General features: G+C 40.9%; 1 protein-coding gene across 1 annotated transcript in view; it reads right to left on the bottom strand.

The window, feature by feature from the left end:
* The window catches only part of LOC115433967 (echinoderm microtubule-associated protein-like 6), a 160,420-nt gene extending 152,006 nt beyond the window's left edge, over positions 1-8,414 (bottom strand). The window contains 1 exon segment of the mRNA XM_030155570.1: positions 8,169-8,414. Within this exon segment, the coding sequence (XP_030011430.1) occupies positions 8,169-8,365 (197 nt within the window). The 5' untranslated portion in view covers positions 8,366-8,414.
* Between the last annotated feature and the right edge of the window lie 7,608 nt (positions 8,415-16,022).

Genomic DNA, 16,022 nt, shown 5'->3' with positions numbered 1-16,022 from the left:
TTTTGCTAAAATTAATTTATTTTTGATGTTGCAAATAAACGTTAAATTTAGAGGACATTTAGTCTATATAATGTCTATTATTGTGGACAGAGGCAGTAAATCCAGGTGTAGATTACTGCACAAAGAGAGAATTGGATTTTCCTTGGTCAGGATCTGTCCAGTCAGTCCAGCTGTGATTTACAAGGAGGACAATTAATACTGAACAAACAAGAACTGAAACTATGAATTATGAAAGAACTGCAGCATCTGAAACTGACCACAATGAACATTTGACACAGAAACAGAACCACAGTGCTGCAGTTTCACACTCACAGTTTGTCATGTCTTTTACAGATTGGGATTGTCTCTGTCAACTCACCATATATTTTTTATAAGTGACTTTTTTTGTTTGTTTGTTTGTTTGTTTGTTTTATCAATTACTAGAAATTTAAGGTGACCCCATTTGAATTCCAGGTGACCCCATGTGGGGTCCTGACCCCAAGGCTGAAAAACACTGCATTAGGAGTTTAATGTTTAATTTGGTGTTGTTTGTTGCTGCACTATTTGATGCTTTTAGACTGTAATACATTTATGGCTAAGTTTCCATTTAGCACATAACTACCAGGTTAGGGTGAAAAATATCCTTGTTAGGGATGAGGCAAGAAACTTCCATAACAAATATTAAAAAAAGGATCTAGTATTTCCCTTCAGTTCAACGTGGACACTGGTCTCTTTGGTATTCTGCCATATTCATCCCCAACCATCTCCATTTAAGGTGAGAAGGCCACAGTTTCAGATTTGATGTACTTTGGACAAATAATGGCCTGGTAACACATTTTTAATGATATATGCTCCAAAGTTGGAGGCAGGTAAATTTCACTTTTTTTTTGTTAAAAAAATATGCTTAATGACATGCCTTAATGACAGTGAATGTGTTGCTTTTTTTTTTTTTATCAAATAACTCACAAACCATTCATCACACATCAGTTCACCTTATATTCAAATACTCCTCATATATGTATGTAGGCCACGCCCTTTTATTTCACTCAGATTTATTTGTCAAATGTGCATAGTTTTATAACTACATGCAATTATAACTCCATTTTGCAACACATCAAATGATACTTGTCTTGAAGGTGGTGTATAAATATAGCTGCAGATTAATTTGATATTTCCCAGTGTTGTGCTGTCATGGCACTCCAGCACATCCTGTTCTATTCTCTCTCTTGTTTCTGAATCTAAATATAACCAGGATCTGTACTGAATTATTTTTAAAACTACACGCACTACAATTACTTGTGGCATCACCTCATCTTGCTAATAAACCTGCGGTCTGACATGAGGGACAATTTAGCACAAACAAAAATAGTAGGGATACCACTTTTTTCCAGACTGAGTACGAGTACTTACATTTGAGTACTTGCCGATACCGAGTACCGATACGAGTCCTTAATAATCCCATTCCAGTTGTTAGTTCCTTTTGTAAATGTGCTTTATTGTTGTTGTCATTAGTCTGACTGGAACAAAGTGCTGCTACTGACATTTAATGTGTTGGAATGAGTGTTTGTCAATTAATCCACCAGGGGGCACCGCTCTGAATTAACCATACTGGACAAATACCACGAAGAAGAGGAAAGTTTAATGAGAAGAAGAAAGTCAGTAATAACAAACATGGAGATGACAGAGGAAACACTAATGTGATACTAATGTTGCAGCGTTTTCTCTGGTAAGGTTTAAAAGTTTAGCTTCAGCAGGAAGAGAAAAGAGAAATGAGTGATAAGTTTGGTTTTCACTTCTGCTCGTGGCGCTCTGCACCGCTCCGTACTCCCGGTCCAGCCCTGGGTAGTTGTCCTAAATGTGTCAGTAGTTTTTCTCTAACTCCCACAGTGGCTCTTTGAACAGATCCTCTACCTCCACCGTTCTGCTGGTATTCTCTGTCTGGGTACTCATCCTCCATCACCTGGAAAACAGATGGGATGTACGCAGAGGACGGACAGAAGGCTGCGTCTGTATCTGTCTGTGTCTGAACGGTACTGTCAGTCAGCCTTACTTTTATCACCATCATTTATTTGGTTCAGTCTCCACACTCTTCACACTCACACACATTATTCCTCCTCCTCGTACCTGCTGCACTGAACTGGGAATGGCACACAGCTGTAAGTGGTATCGGTGCATTTGTATTGGATTACTTTTACAAGTGCAAATACGAGTACACTCACTGAGTGTCGGAGCCGATGCCTGATACTGGTATCGGATCAGTGCATCCCTAAAAAATAGTGACTGAGGCGGCATTCAGCTTTTCAATTATTGTAAAATACACACTTTATCGTTGGCTGACATTCATCTGTGGGACTTAAACTAATTCTAACCTTACTCTTACTGATTTGCACTGTGGAGATTTGACCTTTGTGAACTCGGTCCACACAAGTGACTGACTGTAATTGACTGTAGACTTTTAAAAATAAGACTAAAAAACAGACTGTATATCACTTGTGCAACTTGTAATGTTAGCATTTACAGTAATCATAATGAGTAGGTGTTGATGTTATGTGTGCAAGGCAATTAGAATATGAGCCCAAAAAGTTCTCTTTGAAGCCACAACTACAACAAGAACCATACTTTTTACCAGCAGAACATGGACTTGCTAGTCTACTCCTGCCTCTGTCTGTTATTAAAGGATTTTAGCACATTACTTGTGATCAGAGTTAACAAACAAACAGATAAAAGGCCATGGCAGACGAGATAATTACTGTGTTTTTAAAGGAATATTTAGCTTTAAATAGAACAAGATATCCTGCTTAGCAACAAAAGAGACAATACAAAACCAAACTCAACAATGTTTGGAGACACAGGCATTGTTCATCCTGAAGAAGGCAAATGCTTATGTCTGCTTTTTTCTACTGCTTCATGACACTGTAGAGACTTAACCTCCTCAGACCCAGCTATGGGTTTTCTGTTCACATTTGTGGACAAGAATTTCACAACTTTATGCAAAAAAAAAAGAAAATTGTCCACCACAAAGGACATTCCATAAAAATTTTAAAAACTGCATCTGAAAAAATGGTTGCATCATTATGTTTCCAATATAGGCACTGATTTAATAAAAAACAAAAAAAGCTGGTACTTTGCTGACATGTCCTCAGTCTCAGGAGGTTAAAGGCAGATGCTAATCATGGCTGATGGCAAAGGAGGGGATATCATCTTCTCCTACAGCCTGACACCACAGATTGGACATAATTAGCAGCAGCGGCTCGTCAGTTGAGGGCGCTAGGGCACCACCCCACCTGTCTCACTTGAAGAAGAAGACGACAGGAATCACATAAAATAATATCACAAAAACATTAATATTTAAATAAATGAGCTATTCATAATACAGCCCGTAAGTAAGGTGTATAATCTGCATTCATGTGTAGTTCAAAAATGTTTTCAGCTCTTCAGTGAGCAGTCGAGTCACGTGTTTCCTGTTTGGGGCAAAAATCTGCACCCAAGGCTCTGCTTTACCATAATACACTCGTGTTATAAATGCCGCTTACGCAGTAGACCCTCTCCAATATAGGAGACAGGAGAGCCTCGGGGTGCAAAAAATTGCACCCAAGCCCCACCCCCAGGAGTAAATGTCACATTCCGAAAAGAATCAAGACCTTCCTCAGAAATACGTCCTTAAATAATACGACTGCCCCAAAACTAAGAGGTTGAATAGCTCGGTGGTTCACACAACTGGCTCTGATGCAGGGGGTCAGAGGATTGACTCCTGGTGTCAGTAGTATTGCTGAATTGTTTTAGCCCTTATGTTGATTTTCTTTTTTTTTTTTATGCCATGTGATCTACCTGCACTACCTTCACCCCTGGTCTAAATGCACTGTCCATATTATGAATGGAAAAGACACTTGACAGGAACATGTTTCACTTTAAGAATAGAGACATAGAAATATTTGCATGTTTGAAGGATAGACGGTGAAATTTACATATAAAAAATACACGACTGAAAGCACATACTGTGTATTTTTATTTTAATTTAAATTAACATTTTCAAATAGTGGTGCATGTACATGTGTCCTAGTGTTGATATGTGGTTATAGTTAGGGATGGGAATCCAGAACCGGATCCCAGTAGCTCAATTCCATGGAATCATTTGCCTGCCTGCTTAACGATTCTGCTTATCGATTCCGCCTTTGTTGCACATGCGCGATGACATCACAAGTACGCTGCATTGTTTTGGTCAGAACGTAGATAACATGGTGTTGAGGCAGAAACGGTCTAAACAGACCACACCAGGTCCAAACAGACCACACCAGGTCCAGTTGAACACTGTCAAAGCTTCCAGTTCTTCTAAAGGGTGGAATCCCTCCAGTCTGTTCAAACATTTGTCCACAGCCTGGGATTCATTTGATTCTCTACTCAGCGGTGCTTGTGAATCTAGGGGCAGAGTGAACACCAGGCCGTCATCCGGGCTCAGTTCCGGTTCTGGTGCAGGCAACAAACGTCGTACCCCCTCAAATACAAGTTTCTGAAGGTAGAGGAAAGGAAATGAGGTGCTCAACAACAGGAGACGAGCAGAGTCGACCCGGTTCCATGTAGTGGAAATGCAGCAACAGAGGAATTAGTAAAGAGTCTGGAGTTTCACTGTCACTGTAGCCCCCCGAACCAGGCCTGGCATCATCTGTTCTTATTATTTGTTCATACGGTATATGTTCTATTTTCTGTGCAGAGATGGAAATATAAAAGACAGTTAATGCAAACACCTGTACTCTTTTATTCCTTCACCCAATGAGAATCGATAAGGAATCGGATCGATAAGCAAAATCAATAACAGAATTGGAATTGTTAAATTCTTATCGATTCCCATCCCTAGTTAAAGTGCAGCTGAAAACTGACTTGGATACTGCGCCACCAAAATATTATTTCACCAGCCACCACTAATAGTCAGTGAACAGATGAACTGTGATGTCACCCCTTGGTTTCCACACTGTCATTTTGATTCCAGCAGTTTGTGATTTGGCTGTCATCATATTTGCTTTTGTAGCTGGAAGTGACCAAATTTGGACAAAATTGATGGTGCTGGGAAAGTGGGAGGGATGAGAGGTATCTGTGATGCTAAAGGCCAACACTGTGTAATGAAGTCATTGATTCAAGATTCAAGAGTTTTATTGTCATATGCACAGCAGAAACAGGTAGTTATACTATGCAATGAAATTCTTAACTATGCAATGAAATTCTTAGGATCTCAATGAAATTGTACAGTCTTATTAGTGGAACCGGTTAACTACAACTACAGTGGTGCTGTCATCAAAAAATGTGTTTTATTCAATTAACAGAAGCTCTGGAAGTCCAACGTGGCAGATGAGAGATCTGTCAATCTCAGACGTCAAAAGAAAACAGATACAGCAGACATCAGAGCCTTCTATGTAACTTAGGAGCTAATTACTGGAGCAAAAATTTACAGATGGACCAGATCATTTATTAGATGGTCCAAATAAAAATCAATGAGACAAGAATGAGTCCTGGAAAAAAAAAAAGAGACAGATTTATCGTTTTTGAGAGACATCCAGTGTAAACCCACAGGAGTCGGTGCTATTTCAACTCTCAAATACTTCATAATTGGCTTCAATTTGGAGCCTAAGTACTTGAGCCTCAGTTGTTCCGCTTCCATTTATGCAACACTGACACCTAACATGGCCGTTGGTGACAGCTCTGTTTTATAGATGTATGGAGTTGTTCTGTTGTAGTACTCTGATTGTATCAGAATAAACACTCATATAACCACACATGAATGAGTCAAACCTGACTTTTTTCTACCAATATATTTCAAAGGAAAATGTTTTATTTCACTACATTTATCAGACACCCTTTGTCAGTGACTATTTACAAGGTATTTATAAGAAAAGGTGAAATGCTTGGTGCCCACCTTATTATTAGAAGGCCCATTAGTCAGAAAATTAGTCTAGAATAGTTTATAAATCTAACCCTAACCCTTATCTGACTAACAGGTCTTCAGACAATAGGACATCCAGGTTATATCTGACAAAATGCGGTGAGTTATCAGAAATTAAATATATCATGTACACAGTCTCATCACCTGTCTGAAAGCAATTATGCACAAACCTGTGTCATGGAGCAGAGCTATGCTAATAAGCATTAGCACTCTCCAAGCATTTCAACAACAAACATACACAGAACCAATAACAGCTACTTAGTATGATGAAAAGTCAAAGGTTAACTCACTTTAATGTCCTCATAGGAAAATTTGGCCCCTGCATTTTACCCATTATGCATTAGCATTAGCATTAGCACACATTAGTATCTGTGAGCTGCCACTGAAAACACTCAGGGACCAACTCCAGATCTTCATCAGTACTGTGGTGAGGGAGAGTTCACCTATATGTACCTGTTTTAATAACCAATCACATGTCAGTAGAGTGCACCCTCTGCTGATCCAATCTGGCGTCAACGTTGGCGTATTGTTGCACTGGCTCCATTAGTGTGTTTCAGTGTTGTAACCTAACTGAAGGTACCTTCAGCTTTTCCATTAGGATGTATTACATCTGCATACATTCATGTCCAGGAGGCTGAACCTCACTCCAACCTCCAAACAACTCTTGACTCTCTAATTAAACTAATGTGCTGTTTAACATCACCAGGCTGTGCAGTATGTCCCTGTGAAGAGGCCAACAGCCTCGAAGTCACTGACTGCAGGAACATGGATAAACCCATGTCCACACACACACACACACACACACCTACACACACACACACACACACACACACACACACACACACACACACACACACACACACACACACACAGGCTGCAGCTGACTGACCTGCTGTAAAAACTGTCCAAACACGGCTGCTGCTGTGATGACTCACATGCTGTTGAGTGTTAGTGAATGCACCAGGTGTGTTTGTGGACGTGAGGATGAATGAGCGACCTCACTCAATCATGTTCCTCCTCCACTCCTCACTCTAATTTGCTCTCATCAACAGAGAAAATCCCCAGTGCTGCATCACACTAATTTACTTTCTATGCATTTATTCAAAACCAGGGAAAACAAATTCTCGCTCCAAATATAGAACAGCTGCAAACATGCAAATCCAAACTAAGAAAAGCGAAGTAAGAGTTCTGCAGTAACAGGTATGACATGTTTAGCTCTGTTAACAGGGCTGAATTTGTCTGACTGCAGATGGATGAAGTGTAGAAAAATAAAGAGCTGTCAGCTGCTGTGTTAATATTTAAAAACCAGTATTCTGCATAAAAACAAGATCCAAAATTACAGAAATAATAATTGCCACAAGCCCCAAGGAGTTGTTTTCTGGAACAGCATGCACCAGTTTCTGTTCAGATTTCAGCTTTGGAGAAATCAAACTGTGTGGGTGAGATAAAATGCCCGCAAGAGTTTCTGAAAAAGCATCCTTAATGAAAAAGAGACAAAGCATCAGATGAGTAAGAGTCCAGTTGCCTTGAGATTCAAGTTCTCACTGTAAAACCCAGAGAAAAAATCTGCTTTTATTGGCTGTGGTTTCCTCATAATGTCATCTGTCCCTCCGGCCATATATAGACATATATATACACACATACATACATACAGGACAGCAGGTTTTGAAAGTACATGGAGAGGAAACACCTGCTCACTCCAAACACTCCCAACTACCACCAATCTGATGCTTTTCCCCTCAACCCCATCATATATATATATATATATATATATATATATATATATATATATATATATATATATATGCCTATCTGTGGGTTAGTTTTCCCGTAAAGTGTCTAACAAACAAACAAACAAACGCACAAAGCAGTGATCACAACACCTCCTGGTGGAGGTAAAAAGGCTAATAAACATTGTCATACACACATTAAGTTAAAATGAACACAAACAGCACAACCCCGCTGAACCCCTGCACAGAAAAACAACATATTTTCAACTACGTGCCCAATACCCACAATGCAATGCGCAGATAAAAAGGTGTGGTCAGGACTAAAACTGAGTGATTTAAATCCATTCATCTGAAACTGTTTTGTACTTTCAACCATGTCTACAGATTAGTGGAATATACTGAACATTTTATAGTAATGGAATACAACTGAAACCCTGTACGTACAGTGTAATTGTAATTAAAGCCTTTTAATAAACACACAGTCCGCTGACACTGTACAGACCCAAACGTGCGCGTGTGCGTCTCACCTGATGATGTCATCGTTGTGTCCCAGGTAGAACCTCTGGCTGTGCTCGCGGGTGTTGTAGACCACGCCCACTCCGGCCACAAAGTACACCAGCTCCTTCCCCGCGGTGTAGAACAGGTTATTGCGGCACTGGTGGCCCCGGTACCCGTAGACCCAGTCCAGCCGGAGCCGGCAGCCCGGGGCGCTCCGGTCCGACATGCTCACTCATCTGCCGGGAACAGCCACCGCCGCCCCGGCCCGTCCCCGGTCCGTCCGCCCCCCCCCCCCCACCGCCGCCGCCTCCGGGCCCTCCGCCGGTTCAGTCCGATCCGGAGTGGGGGGGTTATTCTGAGGAGACTGGGAGGACCTGGAACCCGGATGCGTTCAGGGGTTTATTCTCCACAGCTGATTTTTATTTTTTATACACATAATGAATGAGTGATTTAAATAAAACAGTGCCTTTTGTTTCTCTGTAAATGATCCAGTGGTGAGGGGTCAGAGTGAGACCATTTACCAACAGAATACAGAAATACAAATACAAATCCACTTTTATGAGTGGGATGAAACAGCTGCTCTAATGTTCCTCTACAGGTTTAATCACCTTTTCATCCAAACTCACCTTTTCAGAATAGCCTACCCCACATAAGTTCTACTGTCCATCTGACAGCTTCATTCCTATATATAGTAATTATTCTTTTATCTGTTTATTTCTTTGTATTTTATGGATTGTCTGTTTTATCTTTTTGTACACTGTCCTTGAGTGTCTTGAAAGCCGCTTATAAATACAATTTATTATTATTATTGTTATTATTATTATTATTATTATTATTATTATTATTATTACTAATACTACTATGAATCACTTCTATTTATGTAAAAGCATTTCAGCTGTCCAGTATTGCTCTAATATTCCCTATAATGACTCTGTTGCCCCTTTATCTACACTTCCTCTGTGTAAACTGGACTTTCTGCTGCCTTCTTTGGACTTGATGCTGTTCTTCTGAACTACAACACACTCCTAAACCCACTAACACACTCCTAAACACACTAACACACTCCTAAACACACTAACACACTCCTAAACACACTAACACACTCCTAACACACTCCTAAACCCACTAACACTCTCCTAAACACACTAACACACTCCTAAACACACTAACACACTCCTAAACCCACTAACACACTCCTAAACACACTAACACACTCCTAAACCCACTAACACACTCCTAAACACACTAACACACTCCTAAACCCACTAACACACTCCTAAACCCACTAACACACTCCTAAACACACTAACACACTCCTAAACCCACTAACACACTCCTAAACACACTAACACACTCCTAAACCCACTAACACACTCCTAAACACACTAACACACTCCTAAACACACTCCTAAACCCACTAACACACTCCTAAACACACTAACACACTCCTAAACACACTCCTAAACACACTAACACACTCCTAAACACACTCCTAAACCCACTAACACACTCCTAAACACACTAACACACTCCTAAACCCACTAACACACTCCTAAACCCACTAACACACTCCTAAACACACTAACACACTCCTAAACCCACTAACACACTCCTAAACCCACTAACACACTCCTAAACCCACCACCCAGTCCTCCTCACTTGTTGCTTTGGAATGTCTCCATCCTGCTGTTCACATTAAAATCTCCTCCTGCTCTCAGAGCCACTATTCATCCATGCGCGCTTGGTTTGATTCATGATTTCCACCATAATCTAGAATATTCGAATATTATGGCACCTACGGACACAACGCATGCGAGAGGTTTAGTTTCTTTCATATATCAGAGAATTTACAAAAAAAAAAAATAAAGAGAAAATAATAAAGAAAAAAAATCAAAACGCGTTTTAGAAACTTCTCGCAAAATCCAAGTGACACAAACACAGAGAAAAAAAAAAAGGCAAATGAACACAGAAGTGATGGAGGATTCTGCTCCTGGAAAATATAATCCCCCCCACCCACCCACCCCTCCACAAACACGCACTAATCCTCGACCTCAGCACCAGCCATGGTTCCAGCCAGCCCGGGCTTTTCCCTCCTGTGTCCCCGCTGTTCACAGCATCAGCATCAGCAACTCTCCGCCGAATAAACGCACGGACGGAGGAGGAAGAGGAGAAGAAGGAGGAGCAGGAGGTGGAGGTGGAGGAGGAGGTGGAGGAGGTAGCAAACCGTGCCGCGGCTCACAAACCCATTCACAAAAATGTGTGCGTGTGTACAATCCACAAGAGTCAGGTGGACAGGATGGATGATGAGGATGAGGATGAAGATGAAGATGAAGATGATGAGGATGATAATCCACGAACATAAAATAAAAGGAGCGGATTACCCCCAGTGTTGTTCGGAGATGGCTGGGGTAAATTCCGGAGAAACAGCGGCAGAACAAATGTTTAATTCCCGCAGATGGTCCAAGTTCAGCGGCCGGAGGAGGGAAGGAGCCCGGCGGAGGAGTGAGCAGGGACGGGCGGAGGAGAGTGTGGCTTCCCGGCAGGAGGCAGCATCCTCCTGCTGTAGCCGAGCCTCCACACACACACAGACACACACAGACAGACACACACACACACAGAGACAGACACACACACAGACAGGTCTACAGACAGTCACTAGGCAGCAGTCCAGACCCGGACACCCTCCCTGACCACAGACTCTCACCACTGGGATGTTTTCTCGCTGGTTTTTCAGATTGACAAGAACTAGAGTAAAGGCAGGAAGAGCACACAGATCATTTCCGGTGACTCCCCTTCAGAATAAAAGCCCTCATTCCAGTGTTTTTCAACCTTGGAGTCAGGACACCATGTAGGGTCGCCTGGAATTTCCAGTAATTGATAAAAAATTTAAATAAATACAAAAAATTACTAATAAAAAATGTATGGTGGGTTGACAGACAATTCCAGTCCATAACAGACATGACAAACTGTGGTTGTGAAACTGCAGCACTGTGGTTCTGTTTATCTGTCAAATGTTCATTGTGGTCAGTTTCAGATGCTGCAGCTCTTTCATAATTAATAGTTTCAGTTCTTCTTACCTCCACCAAGGAGGTTCTGTTTTTGCCAGCATTGGTCTGTCTGTGTGTCTGTCTGTGTGTCTGTCTGTGTGTCTGTCTGTCTGTGTGTCTGTCTGTGTGTCTGTCTGTCTGTGTGTCTGTCTGTGTGTCTGTGTGTCTGTCTGTGTGTCTGTCTGTGTGTCTGTCTGTGTGTCTGTCTGTCTGTGTGTCTGTCTGTGTGTCTGTCTGTGTGTCTGTCTGTGTGTCTGTCTGTCTGTGTGTCTGTCTGTGTGTCTGTGTGTCTGTCTGTCTGTGTGTCTGTCTGTGTGTCTGTCTGTGTGTCTGTCTGTCTGTCTGTGTGTCTGTCTGTCTGTGTGTCTGTCTGTGTGTCTGTGTGTCTGTCTGTCTGTGTGTCTGTCTGTGTGTCTGTCTGTGTGTCTGTCTGTCTGTGTCTGTCTGTGTGTCTGTCTGTGTGTCTGTGTGTCTGTCTGTCTGTGTGTCTGTCTGTGTGTCTGTCTGTGTGTCTGTCTGTCTGTGTGTCTGTCTGTCTGTGTGTCTGTCTGTGTGTCTGTCTGTGTGTCTGTCTGTCTGTGTGTCTGTCTGTGTGTCTATCTGTCTGTGTGTCTGTCTGTGTGTCTGTCTGTGTGTCTGTCTGTGTGTCTGCCTGTCTGTCTGTGTGTCTGTGTGTCTGTCTGTGTGTCTGTCTGTGTGTCTGTCTGTGTGTCTGTCTGTCTGTGTGTCTGTGTGTCTGTCTGTCTGTGTGTCTGTCTGTGTGTCTGTCTGTCTATGTGTCTGTCTGTCTGTGTGTCTGTCTGTGTGTCTGTCTGTGTGTCTGTCTGTCTGTCTGTCTGTCTGTCTGTCTGTCTGTGTGTCTGTCTGTCTGTGTGTCTGTCTGTCTGTCTGTGTGTCTGTCTGTGTGTCTGTCTGTCTGTGTGTCTGTCTGTCTGTCTGTCTGTCTGTGTGTCTGTCTGTCTGTGTGTCTGTCTGTGTGTCTATCTGTCTGTGTGTCTGTCTGTCTGTCTGTGTGTCTGTCTGTGTGTCTGCCTGTCTGTCTGTGTGTCTGCCTGTCTGTCTGTGTGTCTGTCTGTGTGCAAGATAACTCAAAAAGTTATGGATGGATTTGGATGAAAATTTCAGGAAATGTTGATACTGGCACAAGGAACAAATTATTACATTTTGGTGGTGATGGGGGGTGGGGGGGCCACGGGGGCCCACTGATCTGCCTTGGCGGAGGTCTGCGCTGTCTGAGTGCTTTTCTAGTTTGTTCAGTATTAATTGTCCTCCTTGTAAATCACAGCTGGACTGACTGGACAGATCCTGACCAAGGAAAATCAAATTCTCCCTTTGTGCAGTAATCTACACCTGGATTTACTGCCTCTGTCCACAATAATAGACATTATATAGACTAAATGTTGTGTAAAATGAACATTTATTTGCAACATAGTATAGCAAACAATTACATGATCAACAAGTGTTCAGAGAACGCAAACCTCCGCCAAGCACCCCGAACAGTGTGCATGTGTGGATCGACTATTTCTTTTTAAATTCAACAGTTTCCAGGTTGTTCCATACAGCAGAAACAGTTGAATCTGGTCCCAGTCATGTGTCTGTCCAATTAGATTCAATTCACATCAATATTAGTTGAGTTCTAAGTTTAAATGTGTGGGAAATGGGATTTTCAGTGTTCAGTGTAAATGTCCACAGAGTCCACATTCCACAGTGGATGTGGACAATTTAGTTCCAGATAAAAGAGATTGTTCTGAGCTACAGGTGGATCACATTGGAGGCTAATCAGAGTCGTTTTGAATTTTTGATGAATTTTGGAAAATTGCTCAATGATGAGAGATCGGAAAATTGTAGATGTTGTGACCTTGCTGTGACCTTGAACTTTGGCCTACTGGGACCAAAATGGAATGGGTTGGTCCCAGGACCTAGGCCTATCTGTGGGGAAGATTTGGGAAAGATGGGTGGAAGAGTTTTACACTAAATTTGCTAAGAAACAAACAAACACGCAAACAAACAAACACACAAAGCAAAGCGATCACAATACCTCCTGGCAGAGGGAATAACAATTTAATTTTAGCAAAAAAAAAAATAAAGTCTCCGTTTTGAATGTCTGGGGTCACCAGAGATTTGTGATGTAAAAATGGGGTCATGAGCCAAAAAAGGTTGGAAACCACTGCCTTATTCTAACCAGTGACCCATATGGAAATCTAGTTTGGTCTCTGCTGGTAATTCTGCTTATTATAACTGTATAATAACTGTTAAGTTTGTGTCATAATTTGTCTTCCATATGTGAACAGTAACGCTGAATGATGCCAAGTGTACAATCATTTAATCAGTTTAACCCTTTACAACCCAATGCTACTTTTGTGGCAGTTCCCAAATTAATTTTTCTATTTATTTAACCTTTTTTAAGTGATTTATCACCATTTACGGTAATATAATCCTCTTTATTTTGAGTTTTTTCAGTGTAAATTTTGTATTTTCTTATATTTAATTCACTGATCATGTAGCTGTTTGTAAAAGCTGTAAGTAAATTCAGAGGCTATCATATCTACTACAGAGCCTCTGAATATCCAAATGGGTCATATCTGATGACCATGAAAAGATGAAAAATTACTTCTTATTTATATTCATTATTTACAAATATTGATAGGGTTAGTGGATCAACAGGTATTAAACAGTTTACATTAGCAGGTTTTTTTGGTCACCAGTGGCTGTTTGGGTCTTCATGGGTTAATCAGTCCAGCTCTGTACTTAAAGGCATGTCTTCTCATGTGATCCTTTTCTTACCAGTCAGTGCCACTATGTGAAACAACACAGCGGCACAGCGGCCCTTAATCCAAGGGCAAGGACCTCAGCTCCAAAGTGGAGTCAGTGAACAAGTATTGAAAGTTGTAATACCACTAACAGCCACTGGGGGCTGCTCCAATGAACCCAATCCCAAATAAACATCTGTCAACAAGGCTTCGGCTACTGTAACAACTAGCTAGATTATGAACTGCAAAAAAACACGCCCCCCCCCCCCCCAAAAAAAAAAATAAATAAATAAACAATGGCTCTTATTTATATTTATTGCAGCAATAAAATATATTTTCATTCCTTTAACAAGAACATTATTTGGTGCATAGCAATCAGAATGCATAACAAAGTTTTTCAAACAAATATTTAATTCAATATTCAACAAATATTACAAGCAGCAGTAAAATATTTCTTCATGTTCAGAATTTACTGGGTCAGAGCAGCAGTGTGTTATAGAGTACACGTCTGTTTTTTCTCCTCAAAGCCATCTGTGGTTCCCATACTCTTCTTAATGCTGCATAAATTTTATTGTGAAATTGTCAGACAAAATGACAACATTACTCTTCAAACTGTCATGATCCTTCACACACACACATACAGTAATAAGCTCGTTACTAGAATGGAAGCTAATTATCTTGCATCAAAATCTTCTAAAACATGTTTCCTCTGTAAATGTTCCTGCATAAATAAAGTGGCCCTAGGGTACACCAGGCTCATCTTATAGATCAGTGTTTTTCAACCTTGGGGTCGGGACCCCACGTGGGGTCGCCGGGAATTCAAATGGGGTCGCCTGAAATTTCTAGAAATTGATAAAAATAAGAAACAAAAACTTACTAATAAAAAATATATGGTGAGTTGAGAGAGACAATCACATCCATAACAGACATGACAAACTGTGAGTCTGAAACTGCAGCACTGTGGTTCTGTTTATCTGTCAAATGTTCACTGTGGTCAGTTTCAGATGCTGCAGCTCTTTCATAATTCATAGTTTCAGTTCTTGTTTGTTCAGTATTAATTGTCCTCCTTGTAAATCCCAGCTGGACTGACTGGACAGATCCTGACCAAGGACAATCCAATTCTCCCTTTGTGCAGTAATCTACACCTGGATTTACTGCCTCTGTCCACAATAATAGACATTATATAGACTAAATGTCCTCTAAAATTAATGTTTATTTGCAACATATATAGCAAACTATTACATGATCAAAAACAAACAACAATGAATTTTAGCACAAAAATTGTCTCTGTTTTGAATGTCTGGGGTTGCCAGAAATTTGTGATGTTAAAATGGGGTCACGAGCCAAAAAAGGTTGGAACCGCTGGTACAGATCTTATTTGTGACAGTTCTCCTAGATGTGTAACATATGAAATATTCCCAAACTTTGGAGCATGTGTTTTCGGTTTGCTCTCCCTTCAGCTGCTGCTGCTGCTGCTGCTCCTTCTGTTCCAGGTCACTGGTGCGTTTGTGATGTTAGTGCATCAAAGATTTGGGAACAGTAAAATGTCCCCGTCTGTGTAATACACATGATGATGTAACAAATGACGACTATTAGATTAGTTGTCCACTGATTTTGCCGTTGACTATTCGTCAACTACTCATTCCAGCCCAAACAGAAACCCAAACTACAACTGACCACCACCATGGTCGACTGTCCACACAGCACTTTTGAGCTCTTAGGGCTCCTGATCGTCATATAGACCACAGGTGTCAAACATGCAGCCCGGGGGCCAAATCGGGCCCGCCAAAGGGTTCAATCTGGTCCCTGGAATCAATTTGTGAAATGCAAGAATTCCACTAAAGATATTAACAATCAAGGATGTTAAAATCATTTTAGGTCATTTCAGTCTAAAGTGGATCAGACTAGTAAAATACTATCATAATAATCTCTAAATTATGAAATTTGTCTCTTTGTTTTAATGTAAAAAAAAAGTAAAATTACACAAAAATGTTCACATTTACGGACTAGCCTTTTACAAAAAAATATGAATATCTGACATGTCTTAAGAGAAGTATGTGGAATTTTAATAATATTCTGCCTGTTA

This window comes from Sphaeramia orbicularis, chromosome 15 (genome assembly GCF_902148855.1).
Source record: "Sphaeramia orbicularis chromosome 15, fSphaOr1.1, whole genome shotgun sequence".
NCBI lineage: Eukaryota > Metazoa > Chordata > Actinopteri > Kurtiformes > Apogonidae > Sphaeramia > Sphaeramia orbicularis.
Note: the sequence above shows the minus strand (reverse complement) of the source record. Positions and strands in the feature narration are given on the sequence as shown.